We start from the raw sequence: 16,643 nt of genomic DNA, 5'->3' as shown, positions 1-16,643 counted from the left end.
ATTGTTATATTTTTCAGAGTTCAAACCATTACTACTGGCCTGGATTTGGCGCCATAATAGTTCATTTTAGATGATTAAATCATCTGCTGATTGTGAACTGTCAGGAAAGCTACCCAGCCACTAAAAATTGAGTGAGATGCATGATACATTATTTATGACAATGCTCATTGCCAATTGTTTCTGTATGAGCTCTTTGAGACTCTCAAGAACATAAATGAACACCTACGGTTCAGTTAAGTGCTGCAAGACTTAATATACTGCCTATTTCTTTTGCTTTGTACGGACCAACGGAACCGAACTCCAATGTGAAACCACCATTAGCTATATAACAAAGGTTAACAATGCATCAAAACAAATAAATATTGGAGTGGAGTTGAAAGTATACCTCAAAGTCCTCAGAAAAACCTTGCAGGTTGTTCTTGTAGAGCTCCATGATGTGTTTAATAAACTGCTTAACGGGGATGGCGTCCATGTCATCTGCAGAACAAACAGAACAGTTAGCAAAGTGCCCATTACTGCGTGTGTGTGTGTGTGTGTGTGTGTGTGTGTGTGTGTGTGTGTGTGGTAGTGCATTACTAGGCTTTGTTTCTAGCCACCATCTATTCCGAGAATGTGTGTACATACGTGAATGTGTTTGCAATACTTGGTAACCGATGTGATTATATTTTTGTTATTATTGCAACCAGGCAAAAATGTAAAAAATAAATTCAAAAGAAAAGATAAGAAAAACAAATGTCTGTGGTGTTTTAACTGACTGACCTCTATCACAAATATTTAGATTTGGTATTTTGAGCATTTATAGGCGGGAGCATCTGTCTCATCGGAGTCAAATCAGCCCCAAATCACACATGAGGGATCTTTGACAAGGCTGGTCATCATCACATTGGGACAATAGGGCAGGGGACCCAGCTGTCATTGCTGCCGATACTGGCAAATGTCTTAACTAATACACCCTTGCAGCTGGGGCTCTTACTTGCCTCAGTGGTTACAGCGTAAAGGTGGATTCTGGATTGTTAATCTGGTCATTTATTTATAAAATCTCTATTAGTGTCAAGAGTCACTTATCAGTCTAACCAGTTCCTCTGAATGGGTCTGGTTGAGATGTGGCTTTAGGGGCTACAAATTGAAATGAAGTAAGGCTGATTAGGCTACATTTTTCTTGACGGGATATTAAATTGTACAGAGATATGTTCACATGTATTCTTGCATGTCCCATACTATGTGCAATACAAATGCTTTTACCAGCGGACCCATTCTGTCATTTTGCCCTTAAAACTATATTTCTACAAATATCCATGAAGATAAGTGATGCAAATTCTGAGCCCGTGAAGCCACTGTTCTATGAAATTAATTTTCTTGCACATTTTCAACTTCAATCAAGCACATGGTCAGTCATGCAGAACATATGTGCTGCAAGAAAATTGCCATAGTTTCGATGTCTGTGCCTTTTTTTTATTCTTTCCCTTTTCTTTCTGTCTGCTTTCAAAGAATGAAAAAGACAAGCAATAAAAGCCTAATGAATGTGGAGTCAATACTGGCATCAACTGCGCTCTTTAACTGTGATATCACAGCCTGGAAATGTCCCCGAGCTGTGAAAGTCGTAAAGTCTAATATCGACTAGCTGCCACTGCACTGCTGCCTGGGACATTAAAGGTAACTTAAAGCCAGTTATACAATTCCTGCAGAGATGCTCTCAGAGTCATTTCACATGTAAATTAACAGAAACTGTGCAAGACATCAAGGTAATGGAGAAAACCATTTGAAAACAGTTCATGGTGGTTTGTGGATGTGTCCTTTACCAACAAGCATAAATCACTTAAAATAAAATCAAGATTACTTTTACAGTTTTTTTTGGTCCATGTACACCCACAGTCCTGTTAATTGAAACTTACTTTAAGCTGACTTTCTCAAATTTGTATCCATTAGTTTAAGCTTACCATTTCATCTGTCTATTTATTTCAGCCCCTTTAGCTAGCTGTTTTAAACATCTATCCATTACTTTCAACTCACTTTTTGTTACTATTTAACCATCACTTTTAGCCATCTATGTTGGCCATTCATCATATTCATTTATTACTTTTCATTAGAAAGCGTTCAACTTCTTTGACTGCTTGTTCACTTTTACACATTCTTAAACGACGTGTTCTGGTATTGTAGTGGACTTCATATGAGGATGCATTTTGATGTATTCCAGTTGTAATCTCTATGTGTTCCAATTTCTTCAGCTATTACATAATCTGCAAAGCAACTGCAGTATACCCCCTGGAGTACACAAGTACCACACAGGTACTATATAATACAAGTACCATTGGTTGGGAATCACTGATCAAGAAAACTGGATATAAATGTCAGAAATACAGCTTACCTGGTATAGGGATGATTGGTATATTCTCATTGGCCACCACCCGGGGAGAGCTGCTTTCCTCCACATAGAAGTGAGCTGTTTGGAAAAATCTCCTACAGGGACACAGAGAGAGAAACACTGATATGCCACAGTAAAGTCTATTAGGGAGTCGTTAGCACATTGTTCTCAGAGCCTGGTCTGTCAACAACATCATCTGCAAGTTGAATACTGTAGAATGACACGGTCGGGGACCGGCAGGAAACAGCTAATGAAAACCCCAGAGTGAGTGGGACACAGCTGATTGCACACAGAGCAGCTCCTGGAAACAGTCTGAGCTGACTACGGGGGAAAGGTAAACAAGTCGCAGCAACGACACAGTGCAGCGGCAAATTTAGCTCTTTACTCAAACTGAAGACAACTTTTCCAAACACAGATTCTCTCTTCAGGTCAACATGCACCTCTTTCAAGAAATCCCACTCCACTTGAGGACAGCAAAATCAACTCCAAGTCAATTTTCTGGAAGAAATGTGCGTGATTGCTGCCAGCAGATGCTGCTCGATGCACCGATGTGACCAGGTGAAACTTTTGACAATCGTTACTTATCCATAGGGGTAATTCCTCTTGTTTCAAAAAAGATAAAATGTCTTCTTGCAAATTCTCTTTCCAATTTTACACAGTTCACGGTCCAAAGTTCACAGACTGAAAAATGTGTCATATCAATGCTGAATGCAGATAGGCTGAAGTCAGCCATGCTTTTTAGGGAATAGCTAACTTAACTGACTGTGGATATTACAGCTTTGTAAAAAGATGAATTGTACTATTTTTTAGGCTACAACATTCCACATTGAAGATGTCCTTCTCCAATAGAGCACAACAAAAAACAACAATTCTTTAATAATTAGTGAGAAGTCTAAATAGTAGAAATAAAAAAATAGTTCCTTACTTCTTAGAAAGCTCCCTCCCCCCTATTAACACACAATTTACACTAATGACTACATTGTACAAGACTCTTTCCCAGGTTTCATCCTACCTGTACTTGATGCAGAGGAGGGAGCAGATGCTTGTCATTCTTCAAGAGGTATAACGCAATGCATAGAGAGAAAAATAAAAATGGCTGCACTGTATTTACAAGATATGGAAAGAGAGAAAGACTGAGAGGGGAGGGTGAAAAACAGAAAGGGAGGAGAGCCCCCCCCCCCCCATCCGGCTTGCGTCACAGCCTCCCAATCCAATGGCCCCCTGTGGGTGCAGATGTGGTGCTGCTAACAGTCGACACCCCCTCTCCGATTCTCTTCCATGATCTCAAAGGAACAATTTGCTTTGGGGGAATGCAACTGGGATGAAATGGGCTTTCTGAATGGATGTCAGTGGAGAGACGCATCCCATTCAACACCGGTGTCAGCAGCACTGAGTCACTAACACAAAATGGGATTTTTTTTTCCTCAGCTGAACATCTGGAGGTTTTCAACAAACACCTCAAGCCTCTGAGGCTTCCAGATGTGCACTGTAAGGCCAGCAATTAATTCCATTGTAGACACAACCTAAGACTAACTGTGAAAAGGAACACGCTAAAAATGAAGACATTCATCTTCAAAAGATGGTCAACGGATCACGTTTTGAACAAAGAAATTTAGACAAAATGGATTGTGGTATTAAATGGTTAGTGACCAAAACATCTGGCGTTAATAGCTGCACGGTCCCCACGAGAGACTAGAGCTTGGAGAGTGAAGAGAGTGTGAATGGGTTGATTTCATCTGTCACCATGGTCTTTTCCCCAGAGGAAGCAGGCATTGTCTGTGAACTGTCAAGAGTTGTCACAATAACAGCTGTGATGGGCATTTCTAATCTCAAAGCTGCCCCTGCTCTTCTACTCAAATACCACAACTCTCAGTAATCTATCTCCACTGACTGAGTCGGCTACAGTCGTCCTGTTTTCCACGGTCTGCTTTTGAACACCTCTACGGGGCTGATAACCAGGCTGTTATTTATACCACGCTCCTATATTATCTGACACCACAAAATGCGACAGTAAGGTTTTGTTGGCCCATATCATTTGCTGCAGTGATCTCACACTTAGAAAAGTGTCATGGTAGAAATAATTTATGAAATGCATCTAACACATTTCACGAATAAATAAATCTCAGGCTGTAAATAAAGAAAATGCCACCCGACAAGAAACAGACCCTTTGTAGGCAGTAAATATGCATGAGACCAGCTGAGGATATGGCCCATAGTGCTATTTGTAACTCATTAACCATCCCACATGTGCCAATGGCCTGGTATATGTAATTACGGGGGCTCCAATAGCATTGCTGGAAATTAGCCCCGCAGATGAGGACACAGCTGGGACCCCTGCTGGCTCTGCCGGGCCTTCAGGTCTCCTGACCCCTCACCCAGGTGGGTGATGGGCCTGATGTACGACACCGAGGCATGAAAGCAGTCTCTGCTACCAGACTGTTTGAGATTGATGCGCACTCATGCATGCATGTGCATAAAACAGACACATCCAAAGTAGACGGGTCTGAATGTGGAGCAGACCGACTGGAAAATCCAGACATGCATGCAGGCTTGTCACTTAACCCGCAATGTGAGATTTATGGGAGGGGTCAGTGTGGGTTATATGGCAGCTAGTTTTTAACACCACTGAGGGAGGTATCAGTGACACCTTTATCAAGATGAGACATTTTTGTATGAATGAGCACTTCATGTAATGACAGAGCTCATATGACTCCTATTTAAACATATGTACACTGGTTAACTGTTAGTATTTGTATTGGTTCTTTTTCACTACATGGGCTTGCACCAGAAATGCTTTCAGTTTATGAACCTGTAAGGCCCCTCAGACCCTCTGGTTTCTATCTTTAAGCTGTTCCACAAAGCAGAAAAAATACATTTGATGATGCTGCTTTTAGTCACTTTATTTATTGGTTTATTTGATACGGGACAAAACTCTGCTGTAAATGCACCAGAGTTAGCCAAGAGGCTATTTTTCATCTGTAGTCCCACTATGCTCCAAACTGTTGAAACAGCTTTCAGGGGAATTAAGAGTACCTGAAGAAATCAATATTTTGAAAAGGAAACTAAAACCTTTATGGTTTGTATTATTATTGCTTATTAGTCTCTTCATCTTCTCTCCATTTTCGTCTCGTCAATCATTTGTGAAGCACTTTGAGTTGATTTGTTTGAAAGGTGCTACAGAAATAAAACTTGATTGATTTGACTGTTCTACCAAACTTTAAGACCTACAATGTTCCATCTGGAATGAGATGTGGTACACTGAACTCACCTCCAGTAGACCATCACAATCAGCAGCATTATGAGGCACAGCAGAGTGAGAGCAGACACCACAACCAAGGGGACGATCCACACCATCCTGCCCATACCCGGGTGAGGGGTTCGGGTCACGTTGGACAAGATGGTCCTGTCTGGAACGTAACACAGGCACATTAATACATGTCTAAACATTTGACTGAATTACACCAGCTCATTTGCCAACTTTAAAGTGCCTATGTGCAGGATCTTTATTAAATTATAGCATGCTTGAAATTAAGTAAGTTTCTGTGTTGTTTTTAGTCCTTTATTCTGTATCTCCAGGTCAGATCCATGAACAGAGTCTGCCAAAGTGTCTTGGGGGAGTAGTCAGAAATGTTTTAATTCTACTCATAGGGGCTTTAAACTTCACCATACTTTATTATATATCAAATGTCAACCTGAGCCTGGTCTGAGCTTAATATTTATAAAAAATAAACCTATGATGAATAATAAACCCATGGGTCTATCATCGTTAAATCCCACTAACATTATCACTGACATCTAACATTGTGAGGGTACAATATCTGGCAAAGAATCTTCAAAATGCTCTCTCTTTCGAAGCAAACTCTTTAGAAATATGCTGAAAGAGATTCCTCGAGGCAGAATCCCCTATGGCAGATGGTTTATTCCTGCCTTCAGGCCTCTTTGTTGTAGTGACACAAAAGCCTGGAGCTTTATCTTTGACTAAAATGGTAACCAGTGCAGTCACTGTCTTAAATCAATGTATTTGTTATGCTACATTGGGCTCCATAACCTTTGGTAGTGATTACAGATTTCTGCTTTGGGGAGAGGCCTTTCCTTGTATGATAGCTGATAACAAGGAGAAGAGACTTGCAGCAAATTCAAAAAGGGATGTGTCTGATTCGGAAGGTACAGCAAGCAATATTGTGTCAAATCTGTGAGGTCTGCTTACCGGTGTGGACGGAGAAAGGCCAGAGACTCTTGCCATCACTGCTGATCTTTGGAGACAGTGTGGAGCTGTGAGGAATCTGCATCTCGGCAGTGTCATTACGAGGCTCCGTAGTGGAGAATGCATTTACATCTGTGGGATTCTTCTCGACGTTGACCAACTGATCGGCACCAGTGCTTGAGGGTACCGTGGTGCCTTTGACTGTAGGCTTCCCTTCTCCTTTCTCTTTGGCTGTGGACGCGGGGGTGGGGATTAAAGGCTCTTTGACCACAGTGCTGTTGGCTTGCTTTTCCTCATTATCAGGTGCAGTCTTGTTCTTTCTCTTCTTCTCATCCTCTCCCTCCTCCTGCTCTCCTTCTCTCTCCCCCTCCTTCTCCTCCTCCTCGTCCTCATGTGCGGCCTGCTTCTCCTCAGACGGAGTGTCTGTGTCGGAGCCCTGGGGCGCCGTCTGCTCGGTGCTGGACTTTGCAGGCGCGATGGATGGACGGGTGGGATTCTGCGTGGCTTGGGGCGCTTTTGTGGGCCAAACAGAGCTGGGCAAAGAAGAAATGACCCCTCCGCCCACGCCCAAGCCTGCCAGCAAGGTGCTCGTTACCACCGATGCCACTGTGGCCTGGCTGCCACTAGAGGAGGGGCCCATCCCCGTTGCCATAGAGACAATGGAGAAGTGGATGCCAGAGGACGTCCAAGTGGAGGAGCCGGAGCTGATGGGAGCCATGTCTGCCGAGGACGCTGGAGAAATTGTGGGCTGACAGATACAGGCAGAGAAAAAGTGGTTATCCAACAGAACCACATGAATGTTCATCATTGCCTTCTATGCCTGCTGGCATGTCGGGCAGCAAAGCAACGTACAAAAACACATTTTCACTGCCACCTTCCGGTCAACTCACCATCCCAGTCTTCACAATACGAGACCCTTCAAATATTCTCGTTGTATTAGCTGAAAAACAGAAGAGCAAGCAAGCACTTAAAAATACATTTTGTGCCTCGAAATGAGTTCTTCTTCAAGAATAAATAATGACTCGATTGGCTGGAGGGTTTTGACCAGGTACCTCTGAAGAGCAGAGTTTGACTGAAATCACTGCGCAGGTCATGCTGACACACTGCCTGCACTCTGAACAGGTACAGGACGTCAGAGGACACATTAGTGATGACGGCTTTCTGCAAAACAAAAGACGCACATACGTATACACTTAAGACCACTTGCAAACATGTTGTAGATAACGTTTAAATTGGTAAATGAAAATACATTTCAAACTGTGGATGCTCTTAATTTATATTGGCCACAATGAAAACATACTATGCTGAGCCACTGTTCTGTCAACAGTGTATGACCAACGAGTTCGATGCAGTTTAAAACCTAATTTCCTGCCAAAAGTAATTGTGTGGTGCACTTTGCAGATGGCTTTACTTATGTTAAAACGGCCCTCAGAACGGATGGGTTGTTGCCTCTTGTGTTGGAGAGCTAGTATTTCTTGAAAACAATTCAGATAAAAAGGTGTCCAGAGATAGAAACTGAAAATTGAAATGGAAATGAAGTGGGCAAAATAAGAAAGACTGACAGCAGAGAGAATACTGTCACTGCGACTGACCGAGTGTATTAATGGTGTGTAACCAGATTGAGCACCTCATGGACACATTAATCATTCTTTCAGTCAGCCGTCTGCAATAAATGTACAGCAACATAAACTTATGAAGCTCCTAACAGAATATAAAGATATTATATAAAAGCAACAAAGAAATGATTCTTATCAGTCCATTCTATGAGAGACAGTCATTCCGATAATTGTTAAAGTCATCAAGTAGCCAACGAATTCTCCCCAGTCAACTTATGTGTTCACATGTAGGTTTCAAGAAATAACTCCTTCATATTTGACGCCCAAGTTATCCTGAGGGGCGCAGGAGTTAAATGAATGAAATACATGTTAATGTATCTCTAGCTGAGGATAGCGTTCGTTAAATCCTGTGGGGGTGTTGATTGTGTTGATTGCAGGAAGCCTGATTCCCTATTCATTTCAACCTGCTTGTCTATAGTTTCTTAAAGAGATACATATAAAACTGCATGGACTAATAGAGTGTGGATTCCACAAAATGACATATACTCCACCAGATTCTACTATGAATTTGCAAGTATTGTTAAATTCAAATGTTTTTCACCGATTTTTCTCCCATCCTCAGTGTATCTGTATGTAAGTTGCATTTTGGACCACAAATTGCATCTTTAAAACAGCTTTTTACTGTCAAACTGTAACACACAATCCTGCGCAGTGAAGGTTAAACATCCAAGTAAAGTAAGTGAAACACATTAATGGGTGGAAGGGGTTATTAGCTCATGCATTAGCTAGTTTCTAAGCATTAGAAGGAAGGGAGGAGGAAATAAGTGCAAAGGGTTTACATCCATCCCTTCACATCCCACCTCCTTTGTGCAGTTGCTCCAATAAACCAGTAGTAGTCACTAGTGCAGCAACGTTGCATGTTCCCTCACCGGCTTCCCACAAATGACAACGACAACTGTGTTTACTGAAACGCATGCTGGAGGTAGTACTGCCACAAGGAAACTGATCCAAAGTCTCTGAACCAGTGGGTGAGTGTTTTGCCCCTGCACTGTTTATATCTAAAGAGTTAGTCATGCAGACTGCCAAGACAGCTGGGGGTCAGTGGGCTTTAAAAGAGATGCACAGCTGGGTGTTGGATTCCCTCAAATGGAAGGATATGTGACCAGGGAGAAAAACATGTAGTGTGGAAAAAGAACAGCCCTGTAGGTGTAACCTACAGCAGGGGGGAGGATATCTTTCTATGGAGACAGTGAATGTTCCTTTGGCGGGATACAGGAAGGAATGATGTGGTAACTCAATGTTGAAGGCACACGAGCAGTATTGTGTGATCACTGGTGTCAAAAACTTCACTGAGATCTAAAGGACTACACTAGCACAGTTGCCTGCGTTGGTTGGTTTGTCTTCAAAAAGCTGCTTCCAATGCTTGATAACAAAATGGATTTATTCAAATGTTCAAATGTTTTAAAATTGTTAAAAAAATGATAGTAAAAAAATACTTTGGGGTTGCACAATATGGATTTTTTCCCCCAGTCATTACCAATAATTACCTACTTCTCATCGCCAATACCGATAGTACAAATGACAATTTCCCATTTGTGTTTTAGAAAAAAAAAATCGTAATCTTTAGTTAATGCACACCTGAGGGTAAGAAATGCTAAGATGTAGTGAGCAAAGATGGATGATTTCATGTTCCATAGTTTTGACCTAATCAAGTCTAACCGGCATCACTGTTGCTAATGCAACAAAAACAAAGAATAGCTCTGTTTCATCAAATATTTGTTCATGTATACTAGATTGTTTTGTAGTGTATTGAATATTGTGCACACCGCCCCCTACAATATGGAAATGTTGCACTTTAAAATTTAAAAATGAAAGAAATTTGGCTTCCGTATCATCAGTGATACTTTATTTGCTCTAATTTGATTCTCGGAATAATACATAATGAGATCAATTTACCATTATCTGCCAATAGTTTATGCAGCCCATCCCTACAATATTTGGTTTGTATTGCTGTGTCTGATATATTTTGCTCTACATTATCTCTCAGCCTATACTGACAGTAAATGAATCAAATGGAAAATGCATAAACTGAAACGAGGAGGCCTCAGGCACAATTGCCAACACATTACATATATATCAGTTAAACTTGTCAATGTGTGCGACTGTCCTGCGTGTCTATTTTCAGACAGGTGAGTGACAGGGGATTGTCTGGCCCCTCATATCAAGTAACAGCCGAGCGCAGAGTTCATCACAACCTGTCACCTCCTATACACACACTGTCACTGATCCAGCCACCCTCTGATCCGGCCCGGATACATCAGAGGCTCTGCAAACCAATCAGAGCTGTTTAAACTATATCCATGACGACAAGTCTGAGAAACGGCTTTGGTACGGTAGGGGCAGTTGTTAGTGGCAGCTGATAATACAATCGTACACACCATGCTCTGGTCCCCAGTCTTGGTGAAGGTCTTTTCATCAGCAACATCACGTTTCACCCAGCTGTAGGAGACCATGTAGCTGGTGATGGGCGGGTGGTAAACGGCCAGAGGGCGCTCCCAGCTCACCATCAGTGCTGTCTGGTTCAGCGGCTTGATCTTCATGCTCACTGGGGCACTGCTGCACACTGAAAGACCAGAAAGTAAAGGGGAGTAAGATTAAAAAAAAAAAACAGCATGAAAATAAAAATAATGGCACTTTTTCACTGAGTGAAAATGAAAGGCTGTGTAGGGCTGCGTGACCACATGTGTTTATGTTTGTTGATGTGTGTTGGCAGAAGGCACGTTGCCGTTTAACAAGCCTATCATTACTGTCTGCTGCCGACTGGACTCAAAGCCATTTCTACTTGAGGAAACCTCAAGGTGCAAGATAATACAGTAACTCAATAACAAGAAACACTCCTGGAGGCTTGACTTGGTGTCAGTGCAGATTGTGACTCTGGACACTTCACTGCAAGATATTCCAGGTAGAATACCAAACAGCCGGGTGTAGTGCTAAACATGTGGTTAAGATAATACCGCAATTTCCTGCCCAGACGTAATTCTGCAGGTTCCTGTCCGTGCAACATTAAACTGAAATGAGGAGGATGAAAGCCCGTAAGTCAGCCTCAAGGTGGCAGTGTAGGCTGCAGCACGGATATTTACACAGGGATCAGTCAGTATGAGTGAAGGACAATCTGGACATGCTTCTCAACACATCAGGGCAACAGCAATCAAGAACCAGTGTCAGCTGATTAAGTGCACAAAGGGTTTCTATCAAATCCAAATTGTCACCACAGTTCTCCATTAACAAAGTGACGCTATGGTGCAAATTATGCATCATATGTGAAAGGAAGACAAGGTGGGAGGAAATCAGACACAGGAACACAGGGCGAAAAAAACGACACAATAGCAAGAATATCTCGGGGTGTTGATTAGGTGCGACAGGTGTGAAATGCATTATAACCCGTCAGATGTTCGTTGTCAATTACAGTAGCTCAAAAGCAGCCTGTTTAATAACTGCTGAAGACATCGTGATGGTTTTACTGTCTACATCATTACCGTCACGTCAGCCATCATCCTTTTTCACCAGCAACACTGGTGCACTAGTAACACTGAAAGCAACAGCAGCTGTAGCTCTACAATCCTATTTGGCAACTTGAAATACAACACAGTTGCGATTATTATTTTTGTTAAAAATTATACGTTTGTTGAAAGGGCTATATAGGATTTTTGTTTTTGCAGATGACAATGAAATAACACTCACAATAATTAATTGTTGTGAATTTCCATTATCGGGATTATGAACTATTACGAAAACAAACGTATTTATTCTTTATTGATGGAGGGGGCCCTAAGATTTATTGAATTGTTTGTTTATCACTAAAAATGATGTCACTTCACGTCCTATCTGTGATGCAATAAATAAATTCATTTCTGAGTATGTTTAAGTGCCATTTCAAGAGTGCAAAGCATATTTTTGATGATTACTGGGATAACATCGTGAATCTAAATTAATTTGGCCATGATCGGCACGACATGAAATTTTCATATCATCCAATGCCAAGTTTGTTCACTATAATTGGGGCAACTTTGTGGTTTACTGATGAGAAATCATGATGCCTCTGTATTAATTATTAACTTCATTGATCTAAGATAGTTGTTCATTTTATGAAAACCTTTTAACACAATGGCAGATTGCCAGCGGAATTAACAAGTGCTCATTTAAAATCGGTTCAGAATTTGTATGCAAATGGAATTTTGGTCACTTCATCTCAAGCTCACCAAAAAAAAAAATCACTGGCACAATTATCCATCATGCTCGAGCCTCTCTAGTAAAAATCCTAACACTTTTCTGTGAATAGATGTATTGTAATGTCCCAAAATCAGCCTCATAGTGGTTTCACCTCAGTCGGCAACACCACTCAAGAGCAGAGCACACATTTTTCTGCTGGCAGATTCAACCATATCGGGTATGAATTGACAGTTGTAAACAAACGGCAGTTCCACTGCTTCTCTCCTCTCAAGGCTGTACCATTTGTTGTAAGGAGGCTTTGTATAGTCATTGGAAGAAAAGGAAAAACAACAATGTCATCGAAAACACAAAGAATGCTGATTTTGACATAGGAATTTTATTTTCTGAACTTTGCAGTCAAGGTAGGCATGTCTTCTGAGGGCTAAATACCAACACCGCAACTACAGTACTTATTTCATTATAATATACGACTGTTGTTACAGCTAACGTCAGTCTTAACACTGACTAACGACATTACCACATAAGACATGTTAACAATGTCCTTAGTGCACTGAGAAATAATAAACTTGATTCATTGCTACCATGTCAAACATTCTTTGCTGCTTTTATCTGTTTTATGTAATTGTGCGCTCACTAATTTTTCCGTATTGACTGACATTTTATAGACCAAAATATGTATCAGCTAAACAAGAGAAGGGTAATTAATAATGAAAATTAAAGTTATTTGCAGCCCTATGGACCATATCATCATTAACCAAAGAAAAAAAAAAACAAAGAGGAACGCCAAAGGCTTGCATGCACAGGTTGATAGAGCTTGGTTTCACACATGTACATATACAGCATTAACACAATAAAGCAAATTGCTGTATATATCTTGCCATAATTACTTGACAAACTCATTTGCAACATGTATGTTGCATCAGAAGCTATACATCTCTAATGGCCAAACAACATTCATGGCTGTAAAAGCCACAGGGATGGCATTCAATGTATGGCCCTGGCTCTCACAACATTTACAAGCAAAACCATAATTTACTGTGTGCAGATAAATACCATCCCCCCCCCCAATACAACCTTGACAGATGTCACCCCTGAAGATAAGACACCGTTTACTCCCAGCGCACCTCCGTTAAGTATGAATTCTTACATTTTAGCACAATGAAATAGAAATGCGAGAGGAGAGAGACACAAAGAGAAAACAAGCAAGCGAGAAAAAGAATGGAGAGACACTGGTCCACATTCATTCTGCCTTACTGACATAATGCCACAAAAGCAATTTCACAACTTAATTTGTATGGGTCTATTTTTGCTGTGCCACATATTAATGATGATTGCTGATCGGCCTTGTGAGAGTGCTCCAACTTCATCACAAGCATTCCCAATCAATTCTCCCCACCAGACACCAACAAGACCACTTTAAAGCGCAGCAGCTTTCCTCATTAGTCTCCATAGTTCCTGTACTGTTCTGTTAAAGCAAGCGCTGCAAGATGCCCACATAACAGAGAGACGAACAAAAAATACTCTCATCAATCCCCGCATGAGGTCTGTGCTTTGTATTAATATGTTAATATGTATAAAAATGAGTTTCAACAATGAGAGAATGATATGGCGCATTATCCTGACAGGACAATCTTTATCTGAACATCATGTGAAATTTGAACTGTTACCTATTAATGTGGTTATTTTAAACCGAGGCAGAATGTGTTCTGGAAGTAGGAAAAAAGAATAACCTTTTGTGGTCGTATTATATTCACTAACCCAGTGATGTGGGGTCTATGGATGGGTCTACACACTGAGCAGCTAGATGAACTTCCTGAATTTTGTCGCAAATCACTATTGAAGTTCAAAATAATAACTTTTTGACCAGAGAGAAAATAGTGCTGGTAAATAGAGCTGTCTTTGTGGAATAGTATGGAAAATAATATGTAGTGAAATCTTTAATTTACACATAATCGTGGGCTGGGCGATATGGCCAAAATCTTCTATCACGATAAAGGCCATTACATATATCGATCCCATCTAAAAGACGATACATTATTATATGGAATTATCGCTCTTACGATACTATCGAATGCCATTTAAAGAGTTCGGAGGGTGTTGTCTTTTCTCAGCCTCTCTAAAACTACAAGAATTAATAAAACAGCAAGTCATGATTGTAATTACAGGAGACCCTTGGGTTAAACCGTGGTGGAAACGGCAGGGAGAATGGGGGTACAAAGCAGGAAACAGAGCTTACCTCTTGAAGCCTCAGTGCTGTGAGGGCTTCCCAAGACTTCCGTTAAGTCTTTCTGCCATGCATCTTTTACAGCCGACTTAAAGACTTTCCTATTGTCAAGGTCCTGCAGGGGTCGGAAGTTGTTCCTCAAGTACTCGACAGACTTGACGTGGTCTTGTTGCTCCGTTGTAAAGATGGAGTAAAACGCCTCCAGCTAGATGGAAAGAAACAGAGAATAGCTACTGAACAAGTTACAGTTATTTTTACTATGCGTGTGTGTGCGCGCGCGTGTGGAATATAATATATCATGCAGGACTGCATTTGTAGCCACTTGACAGCAGCTGACTGTTCAAAACTGGAGCAGAGGATTTGCAAGAAACATTCTCACCACAGGCACCAGCAGGCATAGACCTCAATCATCATCCTGGCTACCTACCGGGCTGTAACTTCTCAATGGGGCAAATTTGTGGCCATTGATTGCCATGAATGATCTCCTGCCGCGTGCTGTAATGACTACACATTACAGATACTGTGGAATCAATGTGTCCTATGCGTGCTTGGAGAAATAAATTACAGGTTCATAACAGACTATCTGTGAGCGTCACAAACATTGTGGCGGTGGTCAATATTCTTGCAGCAGAAGTCATTTCTGAACAAAAGATTTGTCCTCCTGCAAGTTAATAGAAATTCCACTGAGCCCTGCACATTTCTACAGCACAGAACGCTCTGGAGGATAGGCAGCTGGGTAACCCAAGAATTGTATGTATAAAAGATGCAGCAACAGTGTATGGGATCAGCAAAAAGCACGGGGCATGATTTGGCATATATTACCTCTTAAAATCACAAATCGCAAAAACACTGCTCTGAAGCTCTACAAAAAAAACCCCACTCTTTTAAAGCACAAAGGTGCTTTAGGTGAATCTTGTGAAATACCACAATTTGCATCTAGCAAATGATAAAAAATGTACTGTAATAATTAAAATGAATGCACATTTAAATGTATGAACATTGCTGCATTTGAACAACTTTAATAATGTGATAACCAGCCTCCATGGCCTGCAGTATTCTATTCAAGACCCTATTGTCACCGTCTCAGACCAAAAACATGATACGTGTATAAAGGTTATCTCGAATTATCATTTAAATACAAGTAATTGGCACCCACTTCCTGCTTTCTCATCCATAGGCAGTTATGGTTTCATATGCAGACGAGTTGGGGAGGAACGAAGGGAAGGGAATATGGGATGCTTGTGCGTCGAATATAGTTGTCTGGGCGTGTGTGTGTGTGTGTGTGTGTGTGTGTGTGTGTGTGTGTGTGTGTGTGTGTGTGTGTGTGTGTGTGTGTGTGTGTGTATGTGTGGACTTAACGCACCTGTGAGTGGGACAGATACACAGGCCTGGAGAAGATGATCCACTCCACTACCTTGATGCAGGGCGGTGTGGTCAGAGAGCCGGTGTATCGGTAATAACTGTCCAGTGACGACGGCAGCAGATCTCTCAGGATGAACGACCTGAGGTTGGTTTCCTTTTCTGGGTAGGAAATGGGATCAAAAGCACCACATTGTTACCGCCCTTAAATGCTTTCCCAAAAAACCTTGAATATCCTCAGTTGCATTTTAAATGGTTGTTTCATGTCATTCTCCCTGTGGCATTTCAACTGCTTTCCTGAAACCTCTACTAGTGGAATGATGGTGACAGCAGTTAAAAGCCTCACCACTTGTTATCACTCTGGCCAGATCTCTGTACTCAGAGATCTCCCTTTGGTCCTCTTTAGAAAGGAGCAAAGGGAGGGGAGTCAGATAAAATGGCCTGCTCTGACAGCTGATCTGGAGCTGGGTGGTTTCCTGCTCCGTTATGTGTAACAACTGTCACATGGGCCACGGGGATTAAGACAGATCCAAATGATTACCGGAACTGTTCCATCCTTCGTGATCAGAACCAGGCGACGCCATGTCAAAAAATAACAAGACAAAACAGCAGGAAGATCCCTTTACTCCCGTGCGTGAGCTATGCAAGCGGGCTTTTTTTTTTGTTATTGAATTATGACATGAAAAACCCAAATAATTGTCAAATCCA

At 41.4% G+C, this 16,643-nt stretch overlaps 1 protein-coding gene across 1 annotated transcript in view; it reads right to left on the bottom strand.

Moving 5' to 3' along the window:
- ca16b (carbonic anhydrase XVI b) overlaps positions 1 to 16,643 on the bottom strand; it is a 91,784-nt gene that overhangs the window by 9,272 nt on the left and 65,869 nt on the right. Inside the window, exons 7-16 of the mRNA XM_079157104.1 lie at positions 15,940 to 16,097; positions 14,589 to 14,781; positions 10,561 to 10,745; positions 7,619 to 7,727; positions 7,457 to 7,506; positions 6,570 to 7,314; positions 5,631 to 5,769; positions 3,375 to 3,413; positions 2,366 to 2,457; positions 386 to 477 (exon numbers count right to left, since the gene is read on the bottom strand). Of these exons, the coding sequence (XP_079013230.1) occupies positions 386 to 477; positions 2,366 to 2,457; positions 3,375 to 3,413; positions 5,631 to 5,769; positions 6,570 to 7,314; positions 7,457 to 7,506; positions 7,619 to 7,727; positions 10,561 to 10,745; positions 14,589 to 14,781; positions 15,940 to 16,097 (1,802 nt within the window). The remainder of the gene's footprint in view (positions 1 to 385; positions 478 to 2,365; positions 2,458 to 3,374; positions 3,414 to 5,630; positions 5,770 to 6,569; positions 7,315 to 7,456; positions 7,507 to 7,618; positions 7,728 to 10,560; positions 10,746 to 14,588; positions 14,782 to 15,939; positions 16,098 to 16,643) is intronic.

Source organism: Pholis gunnellus (genome assembly GCF_910591455.1).
Source record: "Pholis gunnellus genome assembly, chromosome: 3".
Classification (NCBI taxonomy): domain Eukaryota; kingdom Metazoa; phylum Chordata; class Actinopteri; order Perciformes; family Pholidae; genus Pholis; species Pholis gunnellus.
The sequence above is the reverse complement of the archived record's forward strand: the minus strand, read 5'-3'. Positions and strand labels throughout refer to the sequence as shown.